Genomic DNA, 16,402 nt, shown 5'->3' with positions numbered 1-16,402 from the left:
TGGCCCCGGGCAGCTCCTGGGCATCTCAGCCACACGTGCCCCCTCCTCAGCGCTGGTTTTCCTCCCCCGCTGTCTACACCACACTCACCACCTGCCACTCTAGAAACGACTTCCCCTCCCAACCCCACGCTTCCCAAGGACATAGGCACAGGGAGGCTCTCAACGGTTGTTGACAAACGAGTGAAGGACAAAGGTCACATCATATCACAGCCCCGATGAGATCCTCCCCTGACTCTGATGCCCTTTAGCACAGAGTCAAGCTCTCGGGCTGGTATAGGTGGCCCATGGGGACCTACCTGTTCCTACCTCACCAGCGTCTCCTTGCCCGTCCTCTGGGCACCCTCTGACCCTGGTGACCCCTGCCCTTCATGGCTCATGTCAGAAAGCTTGGAGTCTCAGCTCCTTCACACATGCAGGCCAGGGGCTGGCACTTTCTTTTTCTGAGCGCCACCCCTCCTCGGCCAGAAACACACACCTCAGCCTCTGAACCTCACTAGAACCTTGTCCTGTGGTGACGTCCTTTGCATCTACACATCCCTGCCCGCAGTGCCCTGAGGTGGGTCCCTGAGGAGACATGCAGGTGCTCTGGGGCAGCTGAAGCAATGACAGGCTTCCTTTTGGACAGTTTTTTTTTTTTTTTTGGCTGTCTTGGGTCTTCACTGCTGCGAGTGCTTTCTCTAGTTGCTGCGAGCAGGGCTACTCTGTGTTGGGAGCACCGTCCACAGAGTGCACGGGCTTCAGGAGCTGCAGCATGTGGGCTTAGGAGTTGTGGCTGGCGGGCCTAGCTGCTCTGTGGCGTGTGGGATCTTCTTGGACCAGGAATCTGTACCTATCCACTGTACCACCAGGAAGTCTCTTTGACAAGCTTTGTGTCTCGTCACCGCCTTTATCCACAGCCCCCTAACCCCAAGCGAGGGGCCACAATGGCCGCTCTCTCACTGAGCCTGGGGGTGTGTCCCCAGCATACGGCACTCGGGTGGTGTCCACGACACCTGCGGTCTGAGCAGATGTGGATGAAGGACGTGGCTGCAGTCAGGTGGGAAGAGTACTGGGCCACTTGCTCTGGGCCTTCAGGCCGGGGGTGTGGGGCGGGCAGGTGCCAAATGCTGGGCCTGGCTGGAGACCTGCCCCCTTTCTGGGTGCGGCTCTCCTTCTGTAAATGGGAGGAGGTGCTGGGGCTGCTACAGGTCCCTCGGCTCTGGGCCCATCGGGGCGAGGCCAGCCTCTGCCTCCCTGGCAAGTCCAGGCAGCAAACACCTTCCCTGCTGACCAAGCTGGCTACGCTTCACCGGGGTCCGGGGCTCTGGGGCCGTGAGGAAGGGTGTCCGGCCTGGGGCCATGCTGCCCTGGACCCACCCAGCACACTGACCCAGCTCTGCCCTGAGGGTGTCCCTCTGAGGAAGCTCTCCTCTGCCCTCGGGTCCCAGGCTCCGTGGGTGGCCCTCGGGGACAGCTGGAGGAGAGGGGGCTGATCCCCCCGGGCAGGGTGTGGGGGGCAGGTGGAGATGTCTCACCCTCAGGCTCTCAGTCAGGCTGCCCGGGCTGCAGAAACCCCTTCACCCATCACCAAACCACCAGACCTCACCTGTTTCCCTTCCAGAGCTCTGGCCTTGGCAGTGGGGGTGTCACAGGATCCCGGCCCCTCTCTGAGGCCATGGGGTGCAGGAAGTGAGGGGTGGGGATGGACACAGGGAGATGGGTGCACTTGCCGTCTGGCATTCTAATTCCATTTCTAATCAGCCAGACTGAGGCCCTGGCGTCCATCTGCCATGCGGCCCGCTCCGTGAATCTTCCTGGACCTGATGGGAGATTCCTGAGGGCGGCCGCCCCGGCTGAGCTGTGAGGGGTGGAGCCAGGCCAGGCCCCACGTCCTGGGTCTAAGGGGCACCCAGCTGCCCCACACACCAGACAGCACTTCACACTTGATTTTATTCCATGACACTGATTTGCTGAAAACTCCTGGTTTCCTGGGCAGGGGCGGGCAGTGGGTAACCGGGCAGAAGGGGGGCTGACCTCCGGGAGGACCGGGTCTAGCTCTGGGCGGCTGAGCACCGGCCAGGCCTCAGCCTTCCGTCCAGCCAGCCCCACCTTCTACCCACTCCAGCTTAAAAACTGCACTGCAGAAATAGAACAGGATGAAAAAATAAAAACAAAACCCTGAGTTGTTAAAAACCAAATTAAAAAAAAAAATCCCTGTTGGTGTCAAAAGGTCCTATTCCTAAAAACCAGCAGGGGCGGAGGGGCAGGGGTGGAGAGGGGTGCGGCCAGGCTGGTGGCTTCAGTCTTGCTCCTCCTTGTGGTCACCACACCCCAGCTGGTCCTGCGGGTCCAGGAGGCCCTCGGTGCCCGGTCTCTTCAGGACAGCACTGTACTTGAGGGCGGTGGCCTCTGCCTGCAGCACCACCTCCACCAGGTTAAAGATGGTGATGACCTGAGGGTGAGGAGGGCCCGGCAGGGTGACTGGGGAGGGCCCAGCCAGGGGCACAGCAGGGGCTGGGGCTGGGGCTTCAGGCAAAGCCCAGCTCTGCCAGTCCACCCGGCTGGGCCCCAGGGGCACTGGCTCTGCCTGTCTCAGCCTCCGCGGGCCCATCAGTAAGCCGTGCTTGTTCAAGGACTGAGGAGGCCATGGGGTCCTGGCGAGAAGGGAAGGAGCCCGATGCTGCTGTGTGCGATGCCTAGTGGAGGCCGCTCAGTGCCAGGGAGAAAACTTCACCATCTGGGTCTGGCCTCTGAGGCCCGCTGTAGGTGAAATCTGTCCTCCTGGGTAGGAGGTCTACACAGCGTTCATCAGAGTCTCAAAAGGACCCCAAAGCTGAGGACCCCCTGCTTTAGAGGGGCAGGCGGAGGCCCGGCCTCTCCCCAGATTGGCGATCCCAGGAGGCCAGGCCCACAGGGTGGGGAGGTGGGGAACCTGAGTTCCCACCCAGGGTTGAGGGGAGCTGGGTGCAGGGTGGGGGCAGGGGGACCTAGGAGGGGAGCCCTGAAGAGGACACCCCACGAGGCAGGAGGGGGCTCGCCAAAGAGCTGGGCAGACGGGGACGCAGCGCGGATCTGGGAAGGCGGCCCCACCCTTGCCTTACCTGCTGCACCGGTTCCTGTTCCAAGTCCTCGGGCTCCCAGACTAGTGTCAGCTCCGGCTTCTTGCCCACCTTCTGGAAATGGTGGGACCGCAGGGGCAGCATCTGTGTGTGGGGGGGGCGGGGGCAGTGCACACGCCTGCGCCTCAGGACTCAGGCTCCAGGTACCACCTCTTAACCTCTGACCCTGCAAGGTCCCCCCTGCCCCCAGTGCTTGGAAGCAGTCCCCGCCTTGGCCCACCTCTGACTGACCCGTGATGGAGCTCCCCGCCCTGCCGCCTGGCTCTGGGCTGCTTGACCTTTGATGGGGGAGGACCCCCCAACCCTCGCCTCTTGCCTCTGGCTCGCTTCGGGGAGGCCACCTTCGCCAAGGGGCAGCGGCGGGGAGGGGCTGGGGGCTCCGTGTGTTGCTGGGGCAGGTGGCAGCCCTGTCCATCTCATCAGGGACTGTTCATGTAGGTGGAAGTGGACCGGGCACCTGGGGCTGGAGGGCCGCCACCCCTCCCGGCCTGGGTCTGTTAGCACAGACAGAGGAGGGGCCGGGCTGTGAGCAGAGACAACCGAGACCTGAATCCCATTGTGTCGATGAACTTCAGGACAAGAGTCCAGCGTTTTTCCTGGCTGCATCGTGCAGCTTGTGGGACCTTCGTTCCCTGACTGGGGATCGAACCCTTGCCTTCAGCAATGAAAGTGCAGAACCCTAACCACCGGACAGCCAGGGGAATTCCCAACAGGAGCCCGACTTGATTCCTGCTGGACTCCATATTGTCTCCCTGCTTTAGTCCATTCTATTCATACTGTGTTTATTCCACAATCCGTGCTGGGCTCTGCACTCCCCAAAGTGCTCTGGGTGTCAGGAAATCACAGCCGGGGTCAGAGGTCCGCTAGAACAGGTTCCTCAGGTGGCCTTGGACTGGCACCAACTACCCTCAGAAAGAACCTCAAACAGAGTGCCCCCAGAGCGGGACAGAGACAAAGGCTGGCCTCTTCCTTCTTTTCAGGAGACACAGCTTCCAGCGTGGCCTCGGGCCATTCTCTCTGATCTTTCCTTTTCCCATGTTCCTTAAAAAAAAATTTCTCCTAAACCTGCCTTCCCTGCAGCCTACACTAGTTTGGGACGGACCTGGTCTCTGGTTGCTCGAGTCCTTGGGAAAGAGGCCCAAGGCCGACCTTTGACCTGGCCCCCTGGCCGCAGGCAGGACCCCTGGGTGTCTCGGCAGGCCCATTCGGTGGGCTTGGTGCCGCCACAGGCGAGTGAGGTCAGTGTCACCACCTCATGTGGACAGGGATGCGGGCTCCTGGCCTAGGCTCCCATCCTGCCTGCTCCCGAGTCTAATAAGGGCTGTCCCTGGGCCGAGACCACAGCAGATGCTGGGAAAACGAAGTAGACCCGCAGCGGGAACAGGGACAGGCAGGTGCGAAGGAAGTGTGCTGAGTGGACACAGCTTGGTGCTCCCTCTGCCCTCCCATCCTAACTCCCCTGGGGCCCAGAGCATCCTGAATCAGCCCAGAGCATCCCGACCCCTCTGGGGCCCAGAGCATCCTCAATCAGCCCAAAGCATCCCGACTCCTCCCTGGGGCCCAGAGCATCCTCAATCAGCCCAGAGCATCCCGACTCCCCAGGAGCCCGGCACTCACGTTACAGTAGATGCGCTTCTGCACCCCATAGCGCAGCACCAGCACGTCGAAGGCTTGGTTCAGGACGCCCATCACCATGGCTTCTGACTCCAGGGGGCCACTCTCCTGCGGGGGCAGGGCTCCAGCCAGGGCTCCGCCAAGGAATGCGGCGTTTCCCTGGGGTCCACCCCAGCTGCTGAAGGGCCCGGACTCCCCGGGGGACTCCTCGTGTAGGCGCCAGGCGGGGTGGTGGGGCGCAGGGAGGGAAAGGGGCGGGAACAGCTGGTGGCCTCACCCTGACCAGAATGGCGAAGAAGAGGCCGGTGCTGAGCTCCTGCACGCGCTTGGATGCCATGCGGCGGTCATTGCAGTGGTCCGCCTGCTTCTGCAGGGCGTCGGGCTCCACGTCTGGAAGCTCCCGGTAGCCTGGACAGAGCGTGGTCTGGGGTTGACGGGCGGGCGCCCTGTGTGCACCAGTCAAGGCGCCGGGAGCGGCAGCACAGTGCCACTGGCCCAGGCGGAGTGAGGCCTGCCTGTGCTGGGCTCGGGAGGGCCAAGAAAGGGGTGTGGCCACGGTCAGGGCCCTGGGGCCCCGAGCATGTGCTCACAGGGAGAGGTTCTGGGCACAGGCTGCCCTGCGGCTCAGGGTGCCCACCCCACCCAGTGAGGCCTCCCCAGGGATGGCACTGTGGTCTCTAGCCGCCAGGCACCCACTCTGGGCATGGCTGGCACCGCCCCCCCCGGGCTGCCCCCTTACCCAGCGCACTGGCCAGAAGGCGGTGAACCAGGACATCCGCGAAACGGCGGATCGGGGAGGTGAAGTGCGTGTAGAGCGGCACGTTGAGGGCGTAATGGCGGAACTGGGCTGGGTCCCGCAGAGCTCCCGAGCAGAAGTACACGGCCATCTGGGGGGTGGGGGGAGAAATGGGGGGGAACCTCAGAGCTGGGCCGGACCAGATTGGGGTCCGGTATACTCTGCAAGCCTGGGAGACTCACCAGGAGGGGCGCTGGGGGCATGGGCCCACCTGCCAGGCTGTGGACAGCTGAAGAAAGCTGGGGAGGCCTGCAGAGACCAGGGACTGTTCCATGTGAGGCAGGGGGGTGGGGGTGGGGGTGGAGTGGTGGTGGTTATCCTCGGGGTTGCCATGGGGCTGACTGGAGTCATGGGGGCCCTCACCCATCTCCTGATGAGGCCCAGTGTGGGGCTTACCCAGACCCCTCTGCTGGGGATTGGAAGTGGAGTCACTGCGGTGGGGGGTGGCGGGGGAAGGACATGTGCTTCTTGCTGCTGCTGCTGCTAAGTCACTTCAGTCGTGTTGGACTCTGTGTGACCCCATAGACGACAGCCCACCAGGCTCCCCCATCCCTGGGATTCTCCAGGCAAGAACACTGGAGTGGGTTGCCATTTCCTTCTCCAATGCATGAAAGTGAAAAGTGAAAGTGAAGTTGCTCAGTCGTGTCCGACTCTTAGAGACCCCATGGACTGCAGCCCACCAGGCTCCTCTGTCCATGGGATTTTCCAGGCAAGAGTACTGGAGTGGGGTGCCATTGCCTTCTCCAGTGCTTCTTGCTAGGAACCCTTAAGATGTTGAAAGGTCTCCTCTCTCAGAGTCCTGGGGGAGCAGCCGTGCAAGCCCTCGGGGAGGTGGGGGGAAGGGCAGGGGGACCACGGGCTGAAGTTAGAGGACTTTGAGGAGGAGCTGGACCCATCCTCGTGCACAGGAGCTCACTGCTGGGTTTTAGGGGCTGTCACTGCCAGGACCCAGGAGGAAGGAACAGTTCTGGTTGCCCCTCCCTAGGACAGGGCTGGGGGTGGCTATGTGGGAAACCATGGCCATGCCGGGCCAGGGGCCAGAAGTGTCCTTCATCAGGACACAAGCCCGATGGCCCCATGTGGCCAGAGTGCGAGGTAGGAGAGAAGGTCCAGGATGCCCCCACCCAGAGCAAAACAGGTGCCTGGCTTGTCCTCTCTGGCCCTGGCCCTGACTTGGGTCATGACTGACCAACCTCCAGCCCTCTGGCCCTGACTCCTGACCTGCTGACGGCCATGCCTGCACCCTGGCACCCCTGTGCCCCCAAGGCTTGACCTTTCGTTAGCCAAAGGAGGCAGCAGTTGGTCAGCCTCCCAACCTTGGCCCTTCTTGTCTCTAACAACCTGTCTTGAGACCAAGACACTGAGCGCTGAGGTCAGAAGGGCCTCCTGTAGGGCAGGAGTTAGGACCGAGGCTCGGGGGAGACACTGAGTGTCGCTGGGGAAACAGCAAACAGCCCGGCTCCCACGGTGCAGCTGTGCTGAGAGCCTGGGCCACTGTCCCTGAAGATGCCATGATGCCCGGGAGCCAGTGACCAGGCTTCTCGGCCAGGAACTCAGTCACACCCACGTGTGTTCACTCGCTCCCTCCCTTGCCACTTGCTCACACTCACACCCTCACACTCTCTCACACCCTCCTGTGTGTTGGGACAAACACACAGCCAGCTCCACTTACTCTGTGATCGAAGGCCCCGGAAGCCAGGACGCAGCTGGAGCAGACCTGCTCTGCTGCCCGGCTCTGCTTCCCTTCTGGTCCCCATGGGCCCTGGTTACGTCTGGGGTGAGTCAACGAGGGAGGTGGGAGCCGCCTCCCCCGAGAGCCACGTTTGGCCTTTGTCATCAGCAGTGGCCCAGGTCCCCAGATGAGCTGGGTGAGGAGGACGGAGGGCCCTGGATGAGGACGGAGGGCCCTGGATGAGGACCCAGAAATGGGGCAGAGACAGAGGACCAGGCACCCTGGTCTCTCTGGTCCCTCCCTGAGATCAGATCCCAGGCCGAGGCTGGTCTCTGAGGTCACTGCAGGCGAGGCCAGGGTGAGTCTGGTCTTTGTCAGGCTCTGGGTGACTGAGGACGGGACCCCTTCCCTTGGAGCTTCAGGGCTGGGTTCACCTTGGGGGTGAGTGGCTTCCAGAGGCTGGTGGACGAAATGGGGTCCCCACTGGCCTCGTTTGTGGTGTCAAGCCCAGTGGCCAGAGATGCACGCCCTCCCTCTCCATTGGTGGTGGGAGGTGCTTTATGGTGCCCGGTGTGGGGCAGACATTTGTGAGTGCGGGAAGGGTTATGGCTGCTGCTGCTGCTAAGTCGCTTCAGTCGTGTCCAACTCTGTGCGACCCCATAGACGGCAGCCCACCAGGCTCCCCGGTCCCTGGGATTCTCCAGGCAAGAACACTGGAGTGGGTTGCCATTTCCTTCTCCAATGCATGAAAGTGAAGAGTGAAAGTGAAGTCGCTCAGTCGTGTCCAACTCTTAGCGACCCCATGGACTGCAGCCTATCAGGCTTCTCTGCCCATGGGATTTTCCAGGCAAGAGTACTGGAGTGGGTCGCCATTGCCTTCTCCGACCAGACCCAAATGGACCTGATGGCCCCATTCCTGGCAGAGCCAGAGGCCTCAGAAGTCAACTGTGAGCTGCTGAGGTTCTTGTGGACAGACTGGATCTGCCCAGTGACGGAGCCTCTGGACAGCACCCCTAGGCTGCACTGGGCCCACCACTGCTCCTGTTCACACTGGCAGCGCGTGCTGACTAGACAGGGCACTGGGGGCCAGCAGGTAGGGGTCCTTCCTAAATGCTTGGCCCCCCAGGGCCTCCAAGCTCAGCCTTGGAGGGCTGAAACTGGTGGCCAGAAGCCAGCCCACTGTCTACCTCCTGGGTGGCCAGCCTGTCTTCCAGCTGCAGACAGAGCCCCATGCCTGATTCCTCCTCTCGTGATCATCTGGGACAAGGAGACTTCTCTGGCTGGGGTCCCCAAGCCACAGTGGGGGCTGAGGACTCAGGGAGACCAATGCACTTTCCTGCTCCAGGTCCCCATCTGCCCATGAGTTGCTGACCAGGCCGCATTTGAGCCCAAGTTGGTCTGATCTGTGGGGACCAGGCCCTGGAGTCTTGGCAGGGGGATGCCTGGGGTGGCTCCCCTCCTGCTGTCAGGAAACAGAGCCCCAGGGGCTGTGCAGGGGGAGAAGTGAGGCTCAGTTGGCTCCTCTGAGGCCCAGACAAGGGGCCCTTGAGCAGGACAGGCTGGCAAGTCAGAGCCAGAGGTGGCAGGGAGCCCAGGGACCACCTGTTCTGGATGCTTCCCAGGGGGCCTCCTCCCCACATTGCCCCTCTCCCCACACCTCCCCTCAGGTTCTCCAAGCCCGGAGAGGTCCTGTGTGCTCCCGGGGCGGGAGGCGGGGTGGACGGAGGACTGGCCTTGCCTTACCTGCATGGGCCGGGAGCACATGTTGGTGAGCACTTCCTTCCGGGCCAGGGAGTACTTGTCATCTCCGAACATTTCGGTCAGACTTTTCTAGAAGAACCACATGAAATGCAGTCAGGCCTGGGGAGAGAGGCTTGGGGGCCCTGTCCCCTGCTGATCACCTGAGACCTGGCTCTGGGAGGAAAGACCAGCCGAGGGCCCCAGTCCTGCTCAGATGGCCACGGGTGGCCTGCAGGGGTTTGGTGGTGGGGTGGGGGACGGCTAGCAGCCCCCAGCCTGTGTTCCAGGCTGGGCCTGCCTCAAGGGTCCTGGCTCGAGGGAAGTCTTTCCACATCTGGCTGGCTGGCCTGGACAGACTGGCTTCCTGTCTGACCTCAGGCACCCCAGGCCCAGAGCAGATGGGGCCAGTCCCCCTGCTGTGGAATCAGGGCGGAGGCCATGGATTCCTGAGTCATGTGATGCTCAGTTCTCGGGGGGCGGGTATCTGAAAGCCCCCCATAAAAAACAGCCTCTGGTTTCCACCAATCCTGGTGCCCTGAGAGAGCCTGAGCACAGCCCATTCCTGCCCACAGGACCCCTGCCCACAGCTAGGCCTGAGGGCACCCCCTCAGTCTCCTGGGCTCCCCGCCAGGCCCTGCAAGATGAAGGCCTTGTCCCCAGGGCCTTTTGTCTCCCTTGCGGGGGAGACCGGGCTGAAGGGCAAGGGACCCTGGTGGGATGCAGTTGGCTGCTGAACCCTGGCTTCCTGGCCTGCCTCCTGCTTTCCCCAGCAGGGCCTCCCCAGCCCCCATGTTCCCAGCACTCACATTGAGGGCGCCTGCAGAGCTGAAGTCCATGGGCAGCCCCATCTGGTCACAGAATTCCACCAGGTCATTGAGCATCTTGGTCTGGGGTGGGGGGTGCCGCCGCAGCAGGGCTTGCTCAGGGAAGGCGCGGTGGATCTTGTGGGCCACGGCCATGTTGGCCAAAAGCATGAACTCCTCCACAAGCCTGCAGCGGGGGGTGGGGTGGGAACGTGGGGGGGTCATTCTTTCTCGCTTCTCGGTTGGCTGGCTCTCTTGTATCCTTGTTTTGGCTTAAAGATGCCCTTCTGGCATCCAATATATTTTTATAAATTTATTTTTAATTGGAGAATAATTGCTTTACAATAGTGGTGTTGGTTTCTGCTGTACAACAACATGAACCAGCTGTGAGTATACATATAACCCCCCACCCTCGTGAGCCTCCCTGCCGCCCTCCCCTCCCCCACCTCCCACCTCATCTCTCTAGATCATCCCGGAGCACGCATCCCAGCTTGTTTCCCGCAAGCTGCTTTCTCCCTCATCCCTCTGCTCATGCCCCTCACTGCACTAACCAGTCTGTACTCCTCTCTGCTGATGGGTCAGCTCATGCGCTGCGTCTCCCACCAGATGGGGGTCCGGGGAGGGTGCCTGTCTTATTCCCGGCTGCAGCCCCAGTGCTTGGGACCTCACCCGACCCAGAGAAGGTGATTAGTAAAGATCTCTGATGAATGACAAAGTCTCCCAGAACACTGGGGGCATCTCCTGTGCCTGGGCGGGCCAGGAGAACCCAGGGGGCTCTGCGGGGCTGTGCAGAGGCAGCTGTGCAGACCCAGGGCTCCCTGTTCCCAGGAGCGCTTGGCTCCTTTTCCTCCCTGGCAAGATGAGGGCTTCTGAGGATGAACAGGAGAGTCACAGGTGGCAGAGGAAACTCAGGCATTTGGGGACAAGGCAAACATAGTGTGTGTGCGTGCGTGCTAAGTTGCTTCAGTCGTGTCTGACTCTTTGCGACGCTATGGACTGTAGCCCACCAGCCTCTTGTGTTCGTGGGATTCTCCAGGCAAGAATACTGGAGTGGGTTGCCATACCCTTCTCCAGGGGATCTTCCCAACCCAGGGATCGAACCCATATCTCTTATGTCTCCTGCATTGACAGGCAGGTTCTTTACCACTAGTGCGACCTGGGACGCCCAAACATACTGTATGGGAGAGCCTGCCCCTCCCCCTCCACGCCACCACCGCAGCGGAGACTCGCAGGCCCTTGCCCAGCCTCGGGGAGATCCTCCTCAGTGCAGCCCACGCTGGGCTGCACGTCAAACCCGTGCTGCTCCCATGGGGGCGGGAGAGGTCGGGGAGGAGCCCCGGGAGGCTGGGCGGCAGTTGGGGGATATGCGTCCCCTTCCTGGAGGTACAGGCAGTGCTTGGGGTGAGCCCATCCCCTCCTTGAGCTCTTAAGTCACAGCAGGTGAGGGGGGAAGAGAGTGTGAGCAGGCAGAGCCCCGCCTTCCTGATGGGCCTCCCTGCTGAGGACTGGCTCTGGTCTAACAAGCTGCCCCCCCACAGCATGTCCGCCCCTCAACAAAGCCCTCCCTCTGAGAAAGAGTGGTGGGATGCCCCAGGCCAAACACCACTGGTGCCAGGCCTGGACCTTGGGAGGAGGTCCACCCACGCCTGCACTGCCAGCTCCTCCTCTCTGGGTACCCTGCTGGGCCGCCTCCAGCCCACCACCCACCACAGGACAGAGGTTGGGCAAAGGAGACCACAGGTCTGGTCTCAGAGGCCCTTCTGCCATCTAGGAGGCCTGTGTGTGGAATAAGGAGCTTCTCCTTTCCCTACTGGGTTGCAGCAATAGTCTTTCAAGTGGCCATCCGACCTCCCTATCATCTGTCCTGAGCACATCATTTCCTGCTGAAAACCCTTGAGTTCACACGTGGGAACCTGACCACCAAATCTTGAAGGTTGAGGCCTGCATCCTGGCTCCAGCACGTCCTTGCTGTAGAACCCCAACAAGGCACTGACCGTGTCTGATCCATTTTCTTCAGGGATAATAATAGCACTTATTTCACAGAATGGTTGTGAAACAACAGGAGGAAAATGTGCCTGGTGTGACATCAGCATCAAAGACACGGCAGGTGCTGGGAATTCCCTGGAGGTCCTGTGGCTAGGACCACGCTTCCACTGCCAAGGGCATGGCTCAAGCACTGGTCATTGGGGAACTAAGATCCAGCAGTTGGTGCAGCAAGGCCAAGCCAAAAAACCCAAAAAAAACGCGAGAGGTGCTTCCCTCTTTCTACCTTCCATGCTAAATGGCCTGGGGTCTCCTCGTGGGGTCCTGTGATTTCCATCCCTGTCATCTGACGCCCCCTTTGACCTCTCCACGCTTCTATGAAGGCCACCTCCATCACTCCTGGGCACTTACTGCACGACTAGCCACTGTGACGAGGGTCAGCCTGTCTAGGGGGGCTTCCCTTGTGGCTCAGCTGGTAAAGAATCTGCCTGCAATGTGGGAGACCTGGGTTAGGAAGATTCCCTGGCGAAGGGAATGGCAACCCACTTCAGTATTCTGGCCTGGAGAATTCCATGGACTGTATAGTCCATGGGGGCACAAAGAGTTGGACACGACTGAGCCTGTCTAGGGCCACTTATGTCACAGTCTAGCACCATGTGACACCTCACATTGGTTTTCATATTTAGCTCTGGTCCCCTGAAGAGGAGTCTCAAGTCCTGCTACATATGTCTTATCTGCTTTCTGGTGGCTGAGATGGTAAAGAATCTGCCCGCAATGCAGGAGACCCGGGTTCGATCCCTGGGTCTGGAAGCTCCCCTGGAGAAGGGCGCGGCAACCCACTCCAGTATTTTTGCCTAGAGAATCCCATGGACAGAGGAGCCTGGCGGGCTACAGTCCATGGGCTCGCAAAGTCAGACACCACTGAGTCACTAACACTTTTCTCCCCACACTGCTGTTGGTCAGACCCTGCGGAGTATTATCACCTAAATGTTTCAGACACAGTTCATTCATCTATTCATTGCCCGCTCAGCACACACAATTGTGTGCCAGGTGGATCCAGACATGTCTCCTTATGCAGTCCAAGTGTCGCTGTGGCTGGGGGTGGGTGGGGATGGGGTGGGCACCCGGCCTGCTCCTCAGAGCCCCGTGTCTCCATCCTGCATCTTGGGGCTGACCTGGGATGCATTTCACGGCGTGGCCAGCAGGGGACAGCATGGCCCCATGACAGGGCTGTGTGAGCTCAGCCCAGGACTGGCACGCGGCAGGGCAGGGCTGGGGGCTCCAGCCTGAGCCCCCACCCACACGGCCTCGGGTCAAAGGAACTGAATGTGCAGGGACTCCCCAGTCAGGGGCTGTGCTCGTGCCTCTATTTCCTGCAGGGCCCCTCCCCCAACCCCACCTTAAGAAGGAGACCCCAAAGAGAAGGGACAGGAGGGTGGGGGTGAAGCCCGGAGCCCCAGCAGCGACAACAGCCCTTAGGCCCCGCTTCTCCAGTCACCCCATTACTTGTCTGCCCTGGGCCCTGGTACTGTCCCACGCGTCAGCTGGGGTGGTAAGACAAAGACAAGTGTGCTGCTGTTTACCTTGAGAAGAGAGTCCGGGGACGCCTTGGTCACGGGGGCTGACCTTGGACGAGACCCTTGGTGCCTCTGGGGGCTCCCACCCCTGGGTATCTCCGTGCTTCCCTCAGGGCAGGGGCCAGGGGTTAAGAGGCAGCCTGTGAACCATGTCGTTCCAACATGGTTGGAGAGGCAGAGCATTCCTGCCAGAAAAACATCAATGTCCCCTGGGAGGGATGGGACACAGACCCCTAGTGTCTAGGACAGCTTCAGGGGCCACTTCCCCACAACCTGTCCTTATCACTGCAGGTGGGAGGCGGGGGAGAGAGGAAACGCAAGTGTGTGGACGTGAGAAAGTAGAGCGGGGGCCTGGAGCCCGAGCCGGTAGAGCCCTGGGGGCAGCTGGAGGGTGCAGCACAGATGGTGGGGGGGGGGGGTCCCCTGTGCAGTCGGGGCAAGGGGAAGGCCAGCGGTCAGCAGTCAGATTCTAGTGAGTTCAGATTCACAGTCAGCAACGGGGCTGGGCACCCGGAATGGGAGGCGGCTGGCCAGTCCTGGGGGCTCTCATCTGGGCCAGTGAAGGGGCCCCTCTCTCAGGGCTTCTCTGGGCCCCTCGTGGGTCAGTTCCTGGACAGGCCTGCAGGGGGAGGCCAGCATCTTCCTCCCACAGGACCCAGGACGTGGCAGGAGCTGCTTAGAACCCACAAACTTCTGGGCAGGAGAGAGCCTTGCTTTGTAAATTGCAGCGCTGCGAACCGAGGCCCAGGGGTCTCTGGGCTCCCAGTCAGTGTGTGTTTCCTTGTCCAAGGCCAGCTCTGGGCTGAGGGCTTTGCTCGGGCAGGAATAGGCTATTAGAAGAAGCTTCCGCCGCTGACCTGTCACCCTTGACTCTGATCTTCTCCCACCTTTGAGAGGCAGAGCTGCAGGCCCAGGCCAGTAGCCAGAGCTCAGATGGGGCTGCAAGATGCCCTGGGTGGTTAGGATGTCCTCTGAGAGCAAACTGCATACACTCGGGTCTGATACCCAAGTGGGGAGGGAACCAGGCATGCTCCCTGGTCGGGGCCCCTGCCCTGATGGTAACCCTTTCCCCGCCCCAGCCTGACACAGGTGTGAGATCACTCCCCTCTGCAGGGAAGGCGGTGTGTATGTGTGTGTGTGTGTGTGCTGGATCTCAGCTTCCGCCTGACAACTGCCCTAAATAGGGCTCAGGAAAGGCCACCAGCTGGGAGCATCTTCCAGACAGCAGGCCACATGGACAGAGCCAGGCACCAGGCCTGGCATCGGCTGAGCATCTATCTGGAGCCCAGTGCCACCAGGGGCCCCGTGACCTGGAGGGCCGGGGCAGGCTCTGCTGTGACAAACACATGGACGGCTCACCGGGGCCGCGCCGGATGCAAGCTCAGCGGCACTCAGTCCGCAACACCCCAGCCACCTGTGCCCTGGGCCTCTGGGTGCCGGAGGGGAAGGCGTCTCATCCCAGGGAGGAGGTGAGCAAGCCTACAGGTGTCACGATCACCTGCTACAGCAGATGGCAGGGAAGGACCACAAGCAACCTACACACGAGGACACGCCCTCCTCACGCAGCAACGACGCCTTGTCTAGCATAACGTTTGCCGAAGTACGTTACTTAAAGAAAAGGTGTAAACATGTATGAAATACTAAGGTCTAATTTTACGTGATTTTTTTTTTTTTTTATTACAGGATATCCTGCATGTGGACAGCCCAAGGCAACAGGAGAAGGGGGAAAGTTAGTGGTATCAGCTCAGGAGCTTGTCTTGAGTCGCAGCTCTGCCACTCACAAGCAGTGTGATTTCAGAAACATTTCTTAACCTCTCTGAATCTCAATGTACTTTCCTGAAAAAATGGGCGTGCACTAACCTGGTCTTAAATATCACATGATTATCATGCATACTACAGCACGACTGGCCTGGGTGCCCCAAACCTAGGATGCAGGCTGAGCAAAGCAAGATCCTAGAGGCTTCCCACCCTGACGCCAGAGCCTCGGTCCAAGCCTTATCTCTTAGCAACTGGCCTCCCTACTTCTGGCCACTCCCAGCTGTTTCTGTCTTCACATCCAGAGAGACGCTTTCCTTCTCGAAGGCAAATCTGGTCACGCCCCTCTCCCACATGAAACCCTTCAGTGGTGACCACTGTCCTGGGACAGTTCCACCTCTTGGTAAAACGAGGTTTCCCCGTGTCTGGTGCCAGCATCACCTCCCCCTCTTTGTCCCCCACCCCTCACACTCCAGCCCATTCTCGGGCCTCTTTCTTGCTTCTGTCCCTTTGCACTGCTGTTCCCTGAGCCTGGAATCTGAGACTTTTCTCCTCGAATCTCTTTTTCTCTGATGTCCCTGCCTCTGGGGAGGCAGCATGAGATGCCCACCTGGCGGCTGCGTGTTTCCGGGGTGCCCAGACCTGTCCCGTCACAGCACTCAGCCCGCACCGTCATCACCCTTTATCACAGGCTGTGTCTCCCCTCTCTACCCCGTGCCGCCTACCCTGAGCCCAGTGTGAGTCCAGCACAGTGTAGATGCTCAATAAGCCTGTGCATGATGAAGGATTCCCAGGAAGGGGCACAGTCAGGAGTCGAGAAGGCCATGCCCCTGCCACAATGCCCCCTTTCTTCATGGGTACACAGCCCTCATGCATCTATTTCTGATTCCCTAACTCAGCATTAAAAAACTAAGACCACAGCATCCAGTCCCATCACTTCATGGCAAAGAGAAAGGGAAAAAGTGGAAACAGTGACAGATTTTATTTTCCTGGGCTCCAAAATCACCACCATGGATGGTGACTGCAGCCATGAAATTAAAGGACACTTGCTCCTTAGAAGGAAAGCTATGACAAACCTAGATAGCATATTAAAAAGCAGAGACAGCACTTTGCTGACAAAGATTTGTATAGTCAAAGCTACGGCTTTTCCAGTAGTCATGTATGGATGTGAGAGCTGGACCATAAAGAAGGCTGAGCACTGAAGAATTTATGTTTTTGAACTGTGGTGCTAGAGAAGACTCGTGAGAGTCTCTTGGACTGCAAGGAGATCAAACTAGTTAATCCTAAAGGAAAAAAACCCATGAATATTCAAAGGAAGGACTTATACTGAAGCTGAAGCCCCAATACTTTGGCCACCTGATGCA

The 16,402-nt window shown here is 60.1% G+C and overlaps 1 protein-coding gene across 7 annotated transcripts in view; it reads right to left on the bottom strand.

Moving 5' to 3' along the window:
- Window positions 1-1,915: 1,915 nt before the first annotated feature.
- Window positions 1,916-16,402, bottom strand: part of DIS3L2 (DIS3 like 3'-5' exoribonuclease 2) — a 354,495-nt gene continuing 340,008 nt past the window's right edge. For all 7 annotated transcript variants that reach the window (XM_045164627.1, XM_045164625.1, XM_045164622.1 and 4 more), the window contains 7 exons: window positions 9,727-9,910; window positions 8,924-9,010; window positions 5,452-5,599; window positions 4,990-5,120; window positions 4,716-4,820; window positions 3,081-3,182; window positions 1,916-2,431 (listed from right to left, as the gene is read on the bottom strand). In XM_045164627.1, the coding sequence (XP_045020562.1) occupies window positions 2,279-2,431; window positions 3,081-3,182; window positions 4,716-4,820; window positions 4,990-5,120; window positions 5,452-5,599; window positions 8,924-9,010; window positions 9,727-9,910 (910 nt within the window). In that variant the 3' untranslated portion in view covers window positions 1,916-2,278. The remainder of the gene's footprint in view (window positions 2,432-3,080; window positions 3,183-4,715; window positions 4,821-4,989; window positions 5,121-5,451; window positions 5,600-8,923; window positions 9,011-9,726; window positions 9,911-16,402) is intronic.

The sequence above is a fragment of the Bubalus bubalis genome, chromosome 2 (genome assembly GCF_019923935.1).
Source record: "Bubalus bubalis isolate 160015118507 breed Murrah chromosome 2, NDDB_SH_1, whole genome shotgun sequence".
Lineage (NCBI taxonomy): Eukaryota > Metazoa > Chordata > Mammalia > Artiodactyla > Bovidae > Bubalus > Bubalus bubalis.
The sequence above is the reverse complement of the archived record's forward strand: the minus strand, read 5'-3'. Positions and strand labels throughout refer to the sequence as shown.